This window comes from Colius striatus, chromosome 25 (assembly GCF_028858725.1).
Source record: "Colius striatus isolate bColStr4 chromosome 25, bColStr4.1.hap1, whole genome shotgun sequence".
In the NCBI taxonomy this organism is placed as follows: Eukaryota; Metazoa; Chordata; class Aves; order Coliiformes; family Coliidae; genus Colius; species Colius striatus.
Genome location: NC_084783.1, coordinates 4,346,148 through 4,363,769, shown reverse-complemented (window position 1 = coordinate 4,363,769; position 17,622 = coordinate 4,346,148). Strand labels below are relative to the sequence as shown.

The 17,622-nt window shown below is 51.3% G+C and overlaps 2 protein-coding genes across 2 annotated transcripts in view; both read left to right on the top strand.

The window, feature by feature from the left end:
* USE1 (unconventional SNARE in the ER 1) overlaps positions 1–2,847 on the top strand; it is an 8,692-nt gene extending 5,845 nt beyond the window's left edge. The window contains exons 6-8 of the mRNA XM_062014950.1: positions 320–350; positions 520–682; positions 1,680–2,847. Coding sequence (XP_061870934.1) covers positions 320–350; positions 520–682; positions 1,680–1,862 — 377 coding nt within the window. The 3' untranslated portion in view covers positions 1,863–2,847. The remainder of the gene's footprint in view (positions 1–319; positions 351–519; positions 683–1,679) is intronic.
* Positions 2,848–13,755: 10,908 nt separating this feature from the next.
* INSR (insulin receptor) overlaps positions 13,756–17,622 on the top strand; it is a 62,979-nt gene continuing 59,112 nt past the window's right edge. Inside the window, 5 exon segments of the mRNA XM_062014824.1 lie at positions 13,756–13,900; positions 13,902–13,940; positions 13,942–13,992; positions 13,994–14,101; positions 14,103–14,190. Of these exon segments, the coding sequence (XP_061870808.1) occupies positions 13,784–13,900; positions 13,902–13,940; positions 13,942–13,992; positions 13,994–14,101; positions 14,103–14,190 (403 nt within the window). The 5' untranslated portion in view covers positions 13,756–13,783.

Sequence of the window (17,622 nt, the reverse complement as noted above, 5' to 3'; positions counted from 1 at the left end):
GTGTGTGTGTGTGTCTGTGTGTGTGTGTGTCTGTGTGTGTGTGTGTCTGTGTCTGTGTGTGTGTGTGTCTGCGTGTGTGTGTGTGTTTCTGTGTGTGTGTGTGTCTGTGTCTGTGTGTGTGTGTGTCTGTGTGTGTGTGTGTCTGTGTGTGTGTGTGTCTGTGTCTGTGTGTGTCTGTGTCTGTGTGTGTCTGTGTCTGTGTGTGTCTGTGTGTGTGTGTGTGTGTGTCTGTGTCTGTGTGTGTGTGTGTATGTGTGTGTGTGTGTGTGTGTGTGTGGAGGTTAATGTGCTAACAGACCAATTTAAACTCTCGTTCCAGATGCTGAGGAGTTAAACGTGAGGAAGCGAAGGTGAGTCCGAATCTCTCCTGATGCTCAGTGCTGTGGGAGCTGCTTTCCCAGTGACCTTTGAGTCCCAGATGTAACAACTTCATCTGACTTCACTGTTGTTCTTTGTAACTTTCAGAGTTGCAAAGAACAAATCCCAGTTGTTTTTTTCCCCCCCTTTACCCTCTTGCAGAGGCCTTGTGTCTGATGAGAAGCAGTCAGCAGTGGAGCTGGATGCTGTGTTACAGCACCATCAGGACATGCAGGAGAAGTTAGCTGAAGAAATGCTGAGTTTGGCTCGCAATCTCAAAAGCAACACTCTGGCTGCACAGAATGTTATCAAACAAGATAACCAGGTAGTGCAAGTTCAAGTGCTGACCTCTTCATTTTGCAGCCTGTAAGGTTCAAGTACTAATATCATAGAAGCATAGAGTCACAGCATGGTGGAGGTTGGAAGGGACCTCTAGAGATCATCCATCCCAACCCCCTGCTGTAGCAGGTTCCACCTAGATCAGGTCACACAGGAACGTGTCCAGAAGGGTCTTGAAGCCCTCCAAGGAAGGAGCCTCCACACCCTCCCTGGGCAGCCTGGGCCAGGGCTCCCTCACTCAAACACTGAAACAGATTTAGATTTAAGTGGAACTGTTTGTGTTCCAGCTTCATCCCATCACCCCTTGTCCTGTTGCTGGATACCATAGAAAAAAGGAATGTCCCAACCTCCTGATACCCACCATGCAGATACTTGTAACTATTAATGAGCTCCCCCCTCAGTCTCCTCCAGTTGAACAGCCCCAGGTCCCACAACCTTTCCTCACAAGGAAGATGCTCCAGTCCCCTCAGCATCTTGGTGTCCCTGCACTGGCCTCTCTCCAGCAGTTCCCTGTCCCTCTGGAGCTGAGGAGCCCAGAACTGGCCACAGGACTCCAGATGAGGCCTCACCAGGGCAGAGCAGAGGGAGAGCAGAACCTCCCTTGACCTGCTGCCCACACTCTCTTGCTGCCCCCAGGCTGCCATTGGCTCATGGCCACAAGGGCACATTGCTGACTCACGTTCAGTTTATTATCAACCAGCACTCCCAGGTCTCTCTGCAGAGCTTCAGAGCTGCTCCCCAGCAGGTCAATTCCCAGCCTGTCCTGGTCCAGGGGGTTGTTCCTTCCCAGATGCAGGACTCTGCACTTTTCCTTGTTGACTACTATACCCATAACTTGATTCTAAGGGAGGTTAGAGTGGGGAAGCTTGGAGGCAGTATTTGTCTACTTCTGTAGTGCAATTGAACCTTTTCTGTGTTGGAAGAAATAAGGGTCAGAACTTTCAAATCTGAGTTTGAAACCATTTGCTCTCTCTGCTCCCCAGACACTGTCCCATTCCCTCAAGATGGCAGACCAGAACTTTGAGAAGCTCAAGGATGAATCTGACCGCCTGGAACAGCATGCAAAGAAATCAGTCAACTGGCTCTTGTGGATAATGTTAATTGTAGTTTGTTTCATCTTCATCAGCATGATTCTCTTTATCAGGATCTTCCCCAAACTAAAATGATTTTATTTTTTTTCTGGGGTTTTCTCCTGGGCTTTGGGTTTGTTTTTAGTGTAGAACTCCAGCAGTGCCTCTGGAAAGCTCAGCTGGGATGGTCACTGGCACAAGGGCATTTCTCTGCCACCTCTCCTGTCATGAAGGAGGCTGTCCCAGGCCTACCCATGCATCTGTTCCTCATGCAATCTCTGGGTTCAGTGAAGAGTTTCATGAGGAAGGCTTTTCTAGGAAGGCTTTTCTACACTTGGGTACTTTCTTCTCTTAGTCAATATTGTTGTCTGTTAAGAGTAGAAGTGAGATAACAATGACAATTTCCACTGAGCTGCTGACAAGTTTCTCAGTGGATGGGAGCAGTGCTCTGTTTTTACTGTGGCTGTGGCAAACATCACAACTCCAACAGATGTTTACCCAATGCCAATAATAGTTGAGATCTTACAGTTTTTCCTGTCTTTACAGCTTGACTGTACTGAAGCAGGACCTTGCTGCCACTGGGGTGTTTAATTGCAAAGTTATGTACATGCACAGCTGTAGGGTCTAGGAAGAGAATGCTGCCCTTGAGTTGCTTTTGCCTGCCTCAGGTTCAGAGAGCATCAACAGGTAAAACTATTCTCAGCTCTCCTTTTTGCCAGGTGGGTGTCTGGGATTTTAGCTTTGCAGTTGTCTTCAGTTTAGACTGACTGTACCAGGGCTGAAGTTGCTTTCTGTTGCAATGGTTGCTTCCCTCTTTTTGTGTGAACAAGTGTTCTCACTCTTTGGTCTCGTGCTGCTGGCGTGACCCTGGTACAGCAGGGTTGTACACAGGTTGCTGTCAGCAGGGGACAGACCTCACCTGTACAAACACTCCTTCACTCAAGGGTGGAGGAGGAAGGATCATGTAAAAAATAACAATAATTCAGCTTTTACATTTGGAGACAAGTTGTTCTGGTCCAGAGCATTCATGTCCAACTTGTATTCTTAAGAGATCACTACAATAAAGCAGAGGTGAAATAAACTAGAGTGGTTTTGAGCACTGCTGCTGCTAGAGGAATGGAGAGCCTGCAGTAAAGTGAGGTTTGCTGTGGCAATGTAAGAACCATTTTGAAGAGCAAACTGTTCTGCACGTGTGCCACTCTGGAAAGTGGGTGTTTGGGTATGCTCAGCTTCATGGTGAGGAGCAGCAGGTGACCCTCCCCCCCTCCATGTTCTGCCATTTCTGTTGCTGGTTGGAGCTGCTGGGTGGGTGTTGTCAGCCTGTGTCTGGTCATCTCCACAGCAGCCCTGTGGGAGAGTCCCCAGTGTCACAGCAGCAAAGTTCTTAGGAAACTCTGATGGCTTCCATGAACATCCCAAGCAGCAGACTCTCTTGCAGAGTTCTTCTTTACCAAAGCAGCTGTGTTCATGAAGACAGCACTTTCTACATGAAGTAGTTTTGTTCATTGAACAGGAAGTTTGGTGTGGCACTCACTGAGGGGTTACAAATGAGTGATTAGATGATGGAGCACAGCTTTTTCTTCCAAGTATCACAATCACAGCATGGTGGGAGTTGGAAGGGATCATCCAGACCAATCCCCTGCAGTAGCAGGTTCCACCTAGATCAGGTCACACAGGAACGTGTCCAGGTGGGTCTTGAAGCCCTCCAAGGAAGGAGCCTCCACACCCTCCCTGGGCAGCCTGGGCCAGGGCTCCCTCACTCAAACACTGAAACAGATTTTGATTTAAGTGGAACTATTTGTGTTCCAGCTTCATCCCATCACCCCTTGTCCTGTCACTGGCTACAACAGAAACAAGTGCTGCCCCATCCTGACACCCATCATTCAGAGATTTGTCACTGTTAATGAGATCCCCCCTCAATCTCCTCCAGACTGAACAGCCCCAGGTCCCACAGCCTTTCCTCACAAGGAAGATGCTCCAGTCCCCTCAGCATCTTGGTGGCCCTGCACTGGCCTCTCTCCAGCAGCTCCCTGTCCCTCTGGAGCTGGGGAGCCCAGAACTGGCCACAGGACTCCAGATGAGGCCTCAGCAGGGCAGAGCAGAGGGGGAGCAGAACCTCTCTCACCCTGCTGCCCACACTGTTCCTGATGCCCCCAGGCTGCCACTGGCTCTTGCCCACGAGGGCACGTTGCTGCTCATGTTTAATTTGCTGTGAACCAGCATTCCCAGGTCTCTCCTGGAGCTGCTCTGCAGCAGGTCAGTGCTCTGGTTTTTTTCACCAGGGCAGAGCAGAGAGGGAGCAGAACATCACTCAACCTCCTGCCCACACTCTTCTTGGCCCCCAGGATGCCATTGGCCTCTTGCCCACAAGGGCACGTTGCTGGCCAAGACGGCCAAGGCTGCCTGTGAGCTGGTGGGAGGATGTTTCCCTTCTGCCCTGGCAAACCCAGCTCATTCATTGCCTCTGTGGCTGGTGAGCTCCCTGCTCTGTGCCTGTTCTCTCAATTGGCACTTGCAGTCTTTGGTTTTCACGAGTTCATTTAGTAATTACAGTCATTCAAAACCACTTTTGAAGATCAGTGCCAGTGCTATTTAGAATAAACAATGGCTCAAGGCTTTGTGACATCTCACAGAGGGAGGAGAGGTGTTCTTTCTGACAGCTGGGGGGGGGTGGCTTCTTTTCAGAACGTGGGGCTCCCATCTGCTGCTTCCTACACAACAGTGTTAGCTATAGAAGTAGCTTTAAATAGCTTTCTGCCAGAGTTGCAAACACTGTGAAGTGAGAATTGCTTCACCTTCCCAAAAGCTTGGGAAATCCAGATGGAGAGATGTTTATCAGGCATAGGGCTGGGCCTTGGCTGGCTGCTTGGCAGACAGCAAGTAAAAAACCAGTAGTCATTCTGGAGCCTTGGGTCGTATCAGGCTGCTGAATGCACCCAGCCTGGCAGCAGCAGCAACTGTGGGTCAGTCTGAGCCTTCCTGCCAAGCGCCCCTGGTGACACACACTCCTGTGTGGTAACACTGAATTTGGAAGTGGTGGTTTCAGTCCCACTCGAGCTGGTGTTTTGGTAGGTTCCAGCAGACAGGCTGTCAGGGAGGGGACATGGATGGCAGGAATGGCTCCAGCAGACAGGCTGTCAGGGGTGGCAGGAGCAGAAGGCTACTTCTGTGGCTGAGTGAGCCACAGGAGTTCTGGGCATGTGTTCCCTGGGCTTGGCTTTGCAAAGCCTCTGTGTGTCACACTTCAGGCTGTGAGAAGTTTTCTAAAATTGGTGGCTTTTGTGCCAAAAGCAGATACCTTGTGAAAGGCTGAGAACAGGGCAGTGGACAGACCCCAAGGTTCTGCTCCTGACTTCACTGAGTCCTGGTTTAAACTGAGGTTAAAACTTAAGTATCTCTACATTTCTTTTATGGATGGAACTTAAAAGAGGGAAGAAGTCAGCACTAAGAGAAGTTTGCTTTCTTTGTTAGGAAACCTTTGTTTTCTGCCACAAGTGGCTTTTCCTCAGTGAAGGATCACCTGGAACCTTTTTTGCCTGAAGCCTCATTTAGGTTTTGATTTATTCTCTTAAGAACCAGAACATCAACCCTGGGAGCAGAACTGTGCCTGGTATCAAAACCCAGGCTGCATGTTGCCTGCTTCCTCTTCTAAATCAAATAATCCTTTCCTGTTCTGAGTCACTGGGAGCAGAGCAGCAGGTGCCACACTGTTCACAGGAGGATGCTGTGTCTTTTTTTTTCCACCTTAAACAGGGCTGGACAAAGGCTGGACTCAGTCTTAAAGGTCTCTTCCAGACAAAATGACTACAGAATCACAAGGGCTGGAGGGGACCTGGGAAGCTCAGCCAGTGCAACCCTCCTGCCAGAGCAGCACCACCTAGAGCAGGGCGCACAGGAACTCAGCCAGCTGGGTTTGGGATGTCCCCAGAGAAGGAGACTCCACAGCCCATCTGGGCAGCCCCTGCCAGTGCTCCCTCACCTCAACAGGGAACAAGTTTGTCCTTGTGTTGCTTTAGAACCTCTTCTGTTCCAGCTTGTCCCCGTTGCCCCTTGTCATTGGCCATCCCTGAGCACAGCCTGGCTCCAGCCTCCTCACACCCACCCTTGATGGATTTGTAACCACGAGTGAGGTCACCCCTCAGTCTCCTCTCTCCAAGCTGCAGAGCCCCAGCTCCCTCAGCCTTTCATCACAAGGGAGATGCTCCACTCCATCATCTCTGTGGCCCTGCCCTGAACTCTCTCCAGCAGTTGCTATGACACAGGACAAGCCACCTCTGTTTCATTCCATCTGCTGTGACACTCAGCATCACACTCTTCATTTGATAGTTACAAGCATGGAAAAAACATTAACCACAATAATACATCAGGGAAGAGCAGAAAATAACAATCCAATGTCCTGGAGTGCTGGTGCAGAGCTGCCTGAGGTGCCACAGGGCTGAGGCACTGGCTGTGTGTTCCCCCACAACAAGAGTGACATTAAGAAGGGCTTTGCTGAATCAACACCCCCGTCACACGACACCGCTGTGACACTCCTGGCACCAGCGCTCCCTCCTCACGGGAGATGGAAGTGGGAAGCAGCAGCAGTTGGTGAATAATGGATCAGATATGCCTGATGTGTGGCACTGACAAAGACAGGGTGTGTTTCCTAGCTACAGAACAAACTGCTTATCAAAATGGGAACTGCCCGTTCTGCCTCGGCCGAAATGAGAGAGAGAACGGCTGGAGCACACGGTTACGGTTTGCTGAGCTCCCTTATGAGGGCTGTCCCTCCAAATCTGACTCTGGATCAGCAAATACAGTGCATGAGGGTAAAATAATAATGGTGAGGGGTGGGGGACGAGCTGTAGGTGAGAACTGGTGTGGCCAGTTGGCCGCCTGCAGCACAACATCCACATCCTCACATCAGCGAGGCCGCTGCAGCCGCTGACGCGCACGTGGCTGCTGATAGGGAAGAGCAGCTCCCGTGTGGGTGTGCAGACTCGATGTGGGGTTGGTTCAGGTGGACTGCAGGAAGAAAAGACAGTAAATGAGGAGCCTGGATGGGACTGAAGGGCAGGTACAGACCAGCCTGGCTGTTTTCCACTTGAGCCCTGTTTGCTAAAGCCAAGGTTGGGAACACTGACTGCCACGTGCCGTGTGAGGGACTGGAAGTGATTTGTGTTGTTTGTGGCTTGGCTTTGGTTTGGTTTTTTAGTGGTGTTCAGTGACATGAAAATGCAACACCATAAAAATGAACATTTTGCTTTCCAACTCTACTAAAACCTGGATACTCTGTACAGCCAAAGGATGGGATGGGGCTCGGTTTCTGCTTCTGCTCGTGGGTGTGCAGGGGATTATGGATGCACTGTCCATCTCCTCTAACCCCTCAACCTGCTTGTGTTTTTCTTGCAGCCTTTGGAATGCATCACCCAGCCCAGTGGCAAACAAAGACTAACTGTAACTCCTGTTTACATTGTGTGTGCTTTCAAATGTTAGTGAGATGTTCCTGAAGCAGACACATACTCTGGTGAAATGCACTGACTGTGATGAGACTTTGTCCATCTTGCTGCCCAGGCAGAAGGAGGTGTCACCATCCCTGCAGATAGTTAAAAGACATACAGATGAGGTGCTGAGGGACATGGTTTAGTGGTGGGCTTGGTACTGTGAGGTGAGTGGTTGGACTCAATGATCTTAAAGGTGTTTTCCAACCCAAGTGATTGTGTGGTTCCCTGTGGCTCTTGGAGCAGTGAAGGAGAATCCAGCTTCTGTTGGAAAAAAATTCTGACAGGGAAAGTAATTCCCATGTTGTATCTGCCTCTGATATCCCAAAATCCAACTGAAACTGGACAAAAGACAGAAGGAGGCGGCGCCGCTGCGGCCACGGGCGGCTGCTCCTGTGCGTCCCCCATCCCCGGCTCTTGGAACCACACATGGCACAGAGATGCCCTCTGCCACCCTCACCTTGGGCAAAGGTTGCATTTGCTAATGTAACAATAGAATTCTCCAGAAGGATCTGACAGTGTTTCCTGTTCCAATAGTAAGAAAACAACTCGGGACTTGTGTCCTGAGCACGGAAAGTGGCCGGATCCTCATCCCCTGCGCGTCAGGAGCCGAGCAGCCACTCACCGGATTTGGTGTGGACGGAAGGAAGGGTCAGAAAGGAACTTTGTCAATCCATGACATGAAATATTTGATACGAAGAGACCTGGCAAATGATTCTGTGTGACTCCAAACAGGATGAGAGAAATTTCCCAAGGTCAGCTCTCCTGTTCTCTTGGATTTAGGTTGAGTCACTGAGAAGACAATTCCGTAACCTTTACAGCAACATCCTGCCTGTGATGCAGAGACTTTGCTGCTGTTGGCTTCAGCACCAACTTCTCTGCATCTTCAAAGGCCAGGAGGCTGAACAATGTGTGTACTGCCTGGTGAGAAACTCGCAAGCAGGAAGGTGTGTTGGACAAATAGATAAATATAGAGCAACCTGAGCAGCAGGGTAAGCACTCACCCAGGCACTGGCAACCTGCTGTTGGGAAAAGGCCGTACTGAATGGTGGATGATGCAGAAAGGGAGAATTCTGACTCCTAGCCTTCTGCCTTGCTGTCTGGCTTTAGCTCAGCAAACTGATTTTTGGCTGTTCTGATCCTAAACCAGAATTGCTACTGACTGAATGGCTGCCCTCTTGGTGAGTCAGCTCTTCTGAAGCTCCTTTTGGCTGCAAAGCTTTGAGTTCTTTGAACATTCCTGATCATAGAATCATTACAGTTGGAAAAGACCTTTAAGATCATTGAGTCCACCCCCTCCCCTTCACCCTGCCAAGCCCACCACTAACCCATGGGCCTCAGCACCTCAGCTCCAAGGCTTTGCAGTAGCTCCAGGGATGGGGAAGTTCTTTCTCATGTCCAATCTAAACCTCCCCTGGTGCAAGTTGAACCCATTTCCTCGTGTCATTCGTTACTGGAGAGAAAAGATTGATCCCCACCTCTGTACAACCTCCTTTCAGGTAGTTGTAGAGAGTGCTCATGTCTCCTTTCAGCCTCCCCTAGGCTGAGCATGCCCAGCTCCCTCAGCTGCTCCTCCTAAGACCTGTTCTCCAGACTCACCAGCTTCGTTATCCATCAAATGAATTAACATGGAACTGTACTTTCTATGTGGTTATGAAGGGCAGGTCCTGTTTGACAAACCTGATCTTCTATGACAGGGTGACCCGCTTGTTGGATGAAGAAAGGCTGTGGATGTTGTCTACCTTGACTTTAGTAAGGCATTTGACACTGTTTCCTCCCGTGTTCTCCTGGGGAAACTGCCTGCTCTTGGCTTGGATGGGGCAGACACTTTCCTGGGTGAAAAGCTGGTGAGATGTTTGGGTCCAGAGTCATGGTCAGTGGAGTTAAATCCAGTTGGTGTCATGAGTGGTGTCCCCCAGGGCTCAGTGCTGGGGCCACTCCTGATTAACATCCTTATTAATGATCTGGATGAGTTCAGGCTGGATGACCGTGCCACAGCCATGGGTTTCAACAAAGCCAAGTGCTGGGTCCTGCACTTTGGCCACAACAACCCCCAGCAGTGCTACAGGCTTGGGGAGGAGTGGCTGGAAGCTGCCAGGCACAGAGAGACCTGGGAGTGTTGGTTGACAGCAGCTGAACAGGAGCCAGCAGCGTGCCCAGGGGGCCAAGAAGGTCAAGGGCATCCTGACCTGCATCAGGAATAGTGTGACCAGAAGGAGCAGGGAGATGATCATTCCCCTGGACTCAGCTTTGGTGAGGCTGCACCTCCAATACTGTGACCAGTTCTGGGCCTCGCTGTACAAGAAGGACATGGAGGTGCTGGAGAGGATCCAGGGCTGGGCTGCCAAGCTGGGAAAGGATCTGGAGCCTGTCTCAGACGAGGAAGGGCTGAGGGATCTGGGGCTGTTGAGCCTAGAGAACAGAAGGCTCAGGGGAGACCTTCTCACTCTACTACTACCTGCAAGGAAGCTGCAGTGAGGTGGGGTGGGTCTGTTCTCCCTGGGAACAAGCAACAGAACAAGAGGAAACAGCCTCAAGTGTCACCAGGGGAGGTTCAGGCTGGATGTGAGGAGGAATTGCTTTGCTGCCAGGGCTGTCAGGCATTGGAGCAGCTGCCCAGGGAGCTGCTGGAGTCACTGTCCCTGGAGGGGTTTCAGAGCTGGGTGGGTGTTGCACGGAGGGCAATGGGCTGGTGGGTGATGGGGCTGAGACAGAGGCTGCACCCCATGAGCTGAAAGGGCTCTGCCAGCTGAAATGATTCTATGGTGTACAAAGTCATCTTCTGTGCTCGTTGGTGCAATGATGGTTCCTTCTCCATGGATGGGCTTCCAAGGCCTTCAGTTCCCAGCAGCACTGCTCTGGAGGAGCTGGGCTCGCTTAGGAAGTGTGCACACTTGGGCTGGGTTTGTGTGGAGGCATTTGTAGGGCAGAGCACTGTGACTCCCCGTTTCCAGCCTCACAGAAGAGGCAGCTTTGGGACACAGCTCCACAAAGAGCTTTTTTCTCTTTAATTACTTTGTTCTTCCTCAGTGCTGTGTGCTGCAGCAGAGCAGTGCACACACTGCCAAAAACCCACCGAGCCTTGGGCCCCAACACTTCAGTGACACTACATGTCAAAGTCCTCCTTCAGGACTCAAAGCCAGGGCAGATGTGCTGTGTAAATGGAACATAACTGAGACAGCTTTAATCCTAACAATATGTCCATGAACATAGACTATTTTATGAAGCTGGAACACAAAAAGTTCCACTCAAACATAAGGAAGAACTATTTTACTGTTTGGGTGAGGGAGCCCTGGCCCAGGCTGCCCAGGGAGGCTGTGGAGGCTCCTTCTCTGCAGCTCTTCCAAACCCACTTGGACACGTTCCTGTGTGACCTGATCTAGGTGGGAGCTGCTTTGGCAGGGGGTTTGGACTGGATGAGCTCTAAAGGTCCCTCCCAACCCCCACCATGCTGTGATTCTGTCATGTGTATTTACATTAATGTGCAAAGAATAAACGTGCCTGTTTTGGTTTGGGGGTTTTTTAAACAGTGGTTGCCCTTGTTTGGGCCCTGCAGACATGGTGAACCTTTTATAAGGAGGCACTACATATGGAATTGCAATTTCTCTGGCTTTTTTTCATACCTTTCTATTCTGTCCTGTGATTCCTGGCAGCTCTGAAGGGATTGCAGAGCCAAGATGAATCCATGGGACAGCTCCTCTGGGGGGATTTCAAGAGGAACAAGGCTTTTGATGGGGCCTGTAAACATGCTGCATTATCTGGTGCTGGACTGCTTTCATACTCTGCAGTACACAGCACTCTTGCTGTGTGTTACCTCAGCTGCACTGCCACAGATGACAAAACCTGAAGCGTGTTTCCATGAAAACACCACAGTAGGGAACCACCATTTGGGTTCCAGCTCTGAAGGTACAGTAAAAAAACTTGTCATGCTAATTTCCTACATGGTTTCAGAAGGAAGATCTCTGCCTGAGATCACTGAGGAGTCTCTGATGCAAACAGTAAACTGGCTGATAGTGTTTGTACATGCTTAGAAATGCTGTCCTACGAAGAACATCCCTCAGCAGCTGAACACCATCAGGGATGTCATTATAGATCCTTTTCTGCATCAAATGCAAGAAGGGTTAAGGTTAGGAAGCTAAATATTCTTTCCAAGTTCCTTGTGTTCCCTGACAGTTGATACTTGTGAGATTTATTTACACAAGGAACAGAGCAAAACAACAACAGGTTTTGGGGGGTCAAACAGGTAAATACCTCCTGTTTCAAGTGTCTGTTTGCTTTGAAGGATTCAGAAATGTGTCACAATTCCCTGTGTGACCTGATCTAGGTGGGACCTGCTTTAGCAGGGGGTTTGGACTGGATGATCTCTAAAAGTCCCTTCCATCCCCCACCATTGTGTGATCCTATGATAGCAGACACTTATCACTGCTTAGTCATCAGTTATTGTAGCTAAGCCACGAAACATCTGTGGAGGGGAGAAAGAAACGTGAGTGTTGTTGAAGAGTCCTTTTTACTCCATCACACTAGTGATTTTGGTAACTTCTTGAATCAGAAATTAGAGAAGAACCTGCAGGGCAGCTATCAGAGGGGAAAAAAGGAGAGTAAGCAGGTGCTGGGTTGTTTTCTTGGTGCCCACATTGCTGCTGTTGCTTTATCTGATTGCAAACGTGCTGTAGCGTGATGAATCTGTAGCAGTGAGTGGATGGGGAAGATGCTGGGAAGATTGTACCCTGATGATCTCAATCAGTAATGAGAAACTAAAAATAGTATTTTAGGGCAAGATAATAAATCTGTAGCCTTTAATCCTCTTCTGCCAATCTGTAAGCTGATACCATTATTATATGAAAGGCAATAAGAAGGTGAGCAAAACTAGGCTTCTGTTACAGTCACGTTATGAATTGTGCACAGCCCAAGCTGTGTGGATGATGTCTGGGCTCTGTTTTATGTGAAGCCCATAGCCATAAAGCAGGTTAATTTGCAAGCAGAGAACACATGGGTTTGTTGTTTATTCCCTTGCCTTAACTGCCCTTACTTCCTGAGCTATTCTGAAATGCTCTGAGGCTCCTGCCCTTGGGAGATGTAACAGTGTACACTGGGGACAATGGCAGCAGGAACAGAAGCACAGGGGAGGTTTGTTCTCGTGGTGGCAGTTTGGATGCACCACAGGCTGAATCAGCAGCTCATGGTCTGTGCCTGTGCAGACACACATCTTGTCATGCTGTGGAGGTGAGGGAGCCCTGGCAGGGGCTGCCCAGATGGGCTGTGGAGTCTCCTCCTCTGGGGACATTCAAACCCAGCTGGATGAGTCCCTGTGTGCCCTGCTCTAGGTGGTGCTGCTCTGGCAGGGGGGCTGCACTGGATGAGCTTTCCAGCTCCCTTCCAACCCTTAAGATTCTGTGTTTCTGTGATAATGATGATGGAGAAAGCATCCCCCCTTTCCTCTAAGCATTTAAATAGCTTGCAAATACTAAGGTATAATTATTGTTACACAGGTACCATCACAGCTCCTGCTGCTTGCACTTGGGTGGTTTAGCCAAATCAGGCCATCAGCCTTACCCCATCCACCTGGGAAACCTCAAAGAAGTCAAAGAGTGAACAAGAACCAAAGTAGACCTGATCTAGGTGGGAGCTGCTTCTGCAGGGAGGTTGGGCTGGATGATCTCTAAAGGTCCCTTCCAACCACCATTCTATGATAGAGCTCCTGTGCTCCTCCTGGGCACAATGGGGTACTGTCCCTGTGACAACTGCAGCAATTCTCTACATGTAAAATTAACACAAAGTCTTTAAGATTGTGCCAACTCTCTTCATGCAATTTGGTGTCTGGTCAAAGGGGCTGAAGCAAAGTGACCTGCTGTGACCACTGGCCTGTCCAGTGGCCCATGGAGCAAGAAACATGATCCTAAAAGTGTTGTCAGCTGAAGATGGAGGGGGGGGGAGAGTTGGAAGAAGGATGTCTCTTTACCAGGTACGTTTGAATTTAAAAACAAGCTTTATTCTAGCAATTTCTAATGCAGTATCTTGGAGAAAAGAGTGAATGCCAAGTGACAGATAAAATTACAGCAAGTTGCCAGGAAACGTAGTGTCAGAGCTTAGCACGACTGCACTGCTGAACAACGATTAAAAAACAAGGAGAAAAAGGCACTGAGTGCTGAATCCCCCCAGAAAACAGTCCCCCAGAAATGCAAATAGGTATTGGGGCTGCGCTCTTTGACAGGGGAAACGACACGTTCAGCTCCCCGAGGCTCCGGGGCCACTCACGCTCCAGCTGCTGTACCGAGGGGAGGAGGCGGCACGGAACGGCCCTGGCTCCCGGCTTCAGCCCCTCGGGGGCCGCGAGCTGCCGCCTCCCTGCCCCGGGGAGCTGCTCCGCGCTCCTCAGGCCCCGCGGCCGCCAGCCGCGCCCGGGGCAGCTCCCTCCCGCCGCGTTCCACCTCAGCCCGGCCTGCGGGAGCCCCCGGGCGCGGGCTGCAGCCGCCCCTCGCCGCCGCGGGCCCGCCCCGGGCCCGGAGCCGCCTCAGCGGGGCCGTCCCCGGCAGGTGGATGCCGCCTCCCCTTCGCCGGCCCGTCCCGTCCCCTGCGCGGCTCCGCGCCGCCTCTTGCCGCCGCCCCGCTCCGCTCCCAGCTGACGGGGGCAGCCCCTTGTTTACTGGCCAGGGAGGCGGCCGCCAGCCCGGCCTGCGCTGGAAGGGGCCGCCGGAGCCGGGGCCGATCCCGCCGGGCTGGGCGCTATAAAGGGGGCCGCGGTGCCCCTCCGGGTCTCTCCCCGACGATGCGAAGCTGCGCCCGGCCCCCGCGCCCGCCCCGCGGCCTCTGATTCGCCCCCGCCGGGCCGCGCCGAGCCGCGGCGGCTGCAGCAGCGACGCGGGCGATGGGAGCGAGAGCGGCGGCGGCGGCGCTGGCCGTGGCCGTGGTGCTGGCGGCCTGGTGCGGCCGCAGCCGCGGCGAGAGTGAGTGGGGGCCGGGGCAGCGGCCTGCGCGGGAGGGAGCGGAGCGGCGCGGAGCGGGCCCCGGCGCGCTTTACCCTTTGTACCTGCTCGGGGCGGGGGGGCGGCCGCCGTGCCAGGCCGCGCCGCGGGGCCGGTGGCGGCTCAGCCGGGGCCTTGCGGCGCGGGGCTCGGGGCCCTCCCGTGCGGGAGCGGCTTCGGGTCACCTTCGTCGCTGGGTTCGGCGTTTTCGGCCCCGAACCGCGACGGGGCAGAGCGGGCCGGGAGGGAGGCGACGCGGTGGCGGCCGAGATTGGAGCCGGGGCGGTACCGGCGAGGGCTGCAGCTCACACCGGTGCGCCGGAGGATTTACTCGCCCTCCGGCTCTCTCGCTGTGGGGCGTGGGGCCGGGCAGGGTACGGCCGCTGCCCCGGGGCTCGGCGGGGGCGGGTGCGGGGGAGGCCGCGGCCCGCTCCTGGCTGCCGGCGGAGCCCCGAGCCCCGGCGCTGCCGGCCGCTCCTCGCACGGTTTCACAACCGCCTCTGGTTTCAGAAGGGTTTTAGCCTGGCGAGGTGACCGCAGGAATACTTTCAGGTAGTCTTTCAAACCCACGAAGGAGGGGGAAGCTCGGAGGTGGGGATTGGTGTTTCAACAGGGGCTTTTGGGTCATGAGATGGGGATATAAAGATGTCGTGTTGGAGGTCACAAACTTGCTAAATCCCCAGCTGACACGACTTTGGCCTCACAAGCTGTTTTGATGGGGTAGGTGCGATAAACTTGCCTAGGAAACTCCTCCAGTTCGGTTTTAAGTTTGGGTTATGTTTACCAATTGCTTTTTAACAGAATGGAGGCATTTATTTAAAGGGAGCTGGCCAGATGCTTGTCTCATACAGTTCCAAAGCCTACCTGTAAGCTTTCTCATTGGGAAAGCCAAGAGAATCGGTTCAGGTGCAGACAAGGCGATGATGGACATTTTGAGGTGTGTATGGTACCTGGGGAATAGAGCAGGGGGGACTTTAAGGCAGCCTCTTCTTATTCCAGCCATTGCACAAGTTAGATATGTCAGACATGCCTCAGTTTCTTCCTCATGTGTGATTTTGCATTAGAAGCCTTGAAAGAGACCAGTGGTATGGTTGTAACTTGGGAGGGTAAGTTCCAGCTGGCAAGCATGTAAAAACCTGCTCCTTACCCACACAGCAATGGAAAGGGTAGTTGCCATACAGCACTAATCATAAGCAGGTAGGCAACTTTGGTCCAGTGGCTCCTAGTTTGGAAGCGTTATTATCACTCCTGCTACTACAGCAAAGCCTCTCATTTGTTTGTTTAGTTATTTAAATCATGTTCTGTGTTTGGGGTTGCAAGTGTGTCCTAATTTTTGCTGTATTGCTGCATGGTGAGGAGAGAACGCTCCACGACTGATGGATGAACAGCAAACCCGGGGTGTCAGAGCTGGGTCTGGGGTGGAATATGTTGTTTTTTATACCATTCATGCAGTGCAAGTGCTCTGTAAAATGTTTAGCAGACAATTTGGATGATAAGGTCCCTAAATCAAAAGGTTTCCCCAGCCACTTTGATGTCTGCCTCCGTTTTCTGAGGGTGATTAGATCTCAGAGCACTACGGCTGGGATGGAAAACAAGGCGCTGCCGCCGTGGCCTGCGTCGGCGTGGCTCGGAGGGCAAATGCACGTACAGTAGTCGCATAAGCAAACAAGTTGTTCCCTGAGCAACGGAACTAATGAAGTCTGCTTTCTTGGAGATTTATCCCCTGTGTTCCCCACAAACATACCCTGTGATAATGCTGCTCTCCAGGGAAAATATTCCCCCCATCTCTGAGCCCCACCGTATGTAGGTTTTGGTGGGTTTTTTGTGCCTTGTCTCTTTTTCTTTAGATAGCCTCCTGTGAGAGGCTGGGCAGCAGGTAGTGTGTGTGCAGGTGGCTCAGCAGGCAAAGTGGGTGGAGGGTTTGAGTTCATGCTTAAAGTGTCCTTTGAATGAAGACACTGAGTTTTTCCTCTTTAACCCTGCCCCAGTTTTCATGAGCCTTTCAGGAATATCATCTGTGAGAACTCTTCCTCTTTCACACTTGACTGAAGTTAGTGTGTGAGTTCAGAAGTTACTGAGAGGAGCAGAAGCAAGGGTTAAGGAAAGGAGTCCTGACCTGCACATGAAGATACCTGTATCTTGTTTTGTGAAGAAAAACAGGTCTGTGTGGTTTTTTTCCCTCTCAGTCGCTATGTAAACATAATGCAACTTCTTTTAAATAAATCTCATACTCCTGCACATCAACTCAGCAGCTTTGGTATTCAGTGTGGGATTTACCTCACCTAGTTTTAGGCATCTACCAACTGAGCAACTTGCTTTGGGCTCCTGATCAGTGCTGTCACTGGAGTTTAGACAATGCTTCCTCCCCTTCTAAACCTTTCACCTAACTTTGGGTGCTGCATTGCTTACTGCTGATGGTGGGAGTCAGAAATCTAGCTGAGACCTCTCTACCTAAATCATCAGGTGGGACAGATTTCACTTTGTATGTCTGTAGCTACAGCCTTTTAAAATCAATTGCTTCTTCATTATTATTTCTGTCTCATACTGATTAATGTTTAAGCTCATAAGCTCAGGAAGAAAGTGGTCCCTTGTTCCACCTCAACCCTGTGTTCATTTTTGCTTTTGAGAGGCTCAGGCTAGAATGACATTTTGTTCCCAAGAGTATCAAGTAGAAGCAGCAAGTGCAGCAGGGCAGGGCTGTACCAGAACCAGGCAACACCCGTGTCCATCAGCTCTCCCAGTGTGCCCTCTTGCTCTTTTAGGAGGAGGCAGTGCGCTGTCTCTGGGTCTGTCAGACCCGTAAGCTTTCTAGAGGTCAGCTTTGGGGTGACTGTCTTGGGGAATATAAACTATGTCGATATTGGCAACGAGTAAAACCTGTTCCTGCTCCCTTTGAAGTAAGGAGGATCTTAAGGCCTGTTAGTATTGACTTCTGTCTGTTACCCTGAGTGATCTCCCGTGGTCCAGGGATGCTGTCACTTCACTGCCTTTTTATCTTCGCTTGAGCAGCGAAGCTGTGTGAGTTGTGTTTTCTGTTTGTGCTTTGAATTGAATGAGAAGATCGTAAGGATTGAGCAAACCAGACTTTATTGGCCAGACTGCAAGCTTCTACATGTGTTTGGCATTAAAGGATGTGACCTCTGTGAGAGGTTTGCCCTCAGCTGGGCAGCACTGTCCTAAGTAGTGCAAGACAACAGGCATCTGAGATGTTACCTGAGGGAGCTGGACGTTTACAGAGTCACTTTTGAGTCCATATCTCAGTTTGTTTTCGTTGCTCAGATCTAAATGGCTGACAAGTTGAAAAATGAATATTTCACAGTTAGATATGTTTATGTTTCTTAAACTATTGCTCCAGTGGGCTAGCAGCTGGCTTCCAGTCCCTTCTACTGACCCATCCCTTGGCAAGGTGGCTTC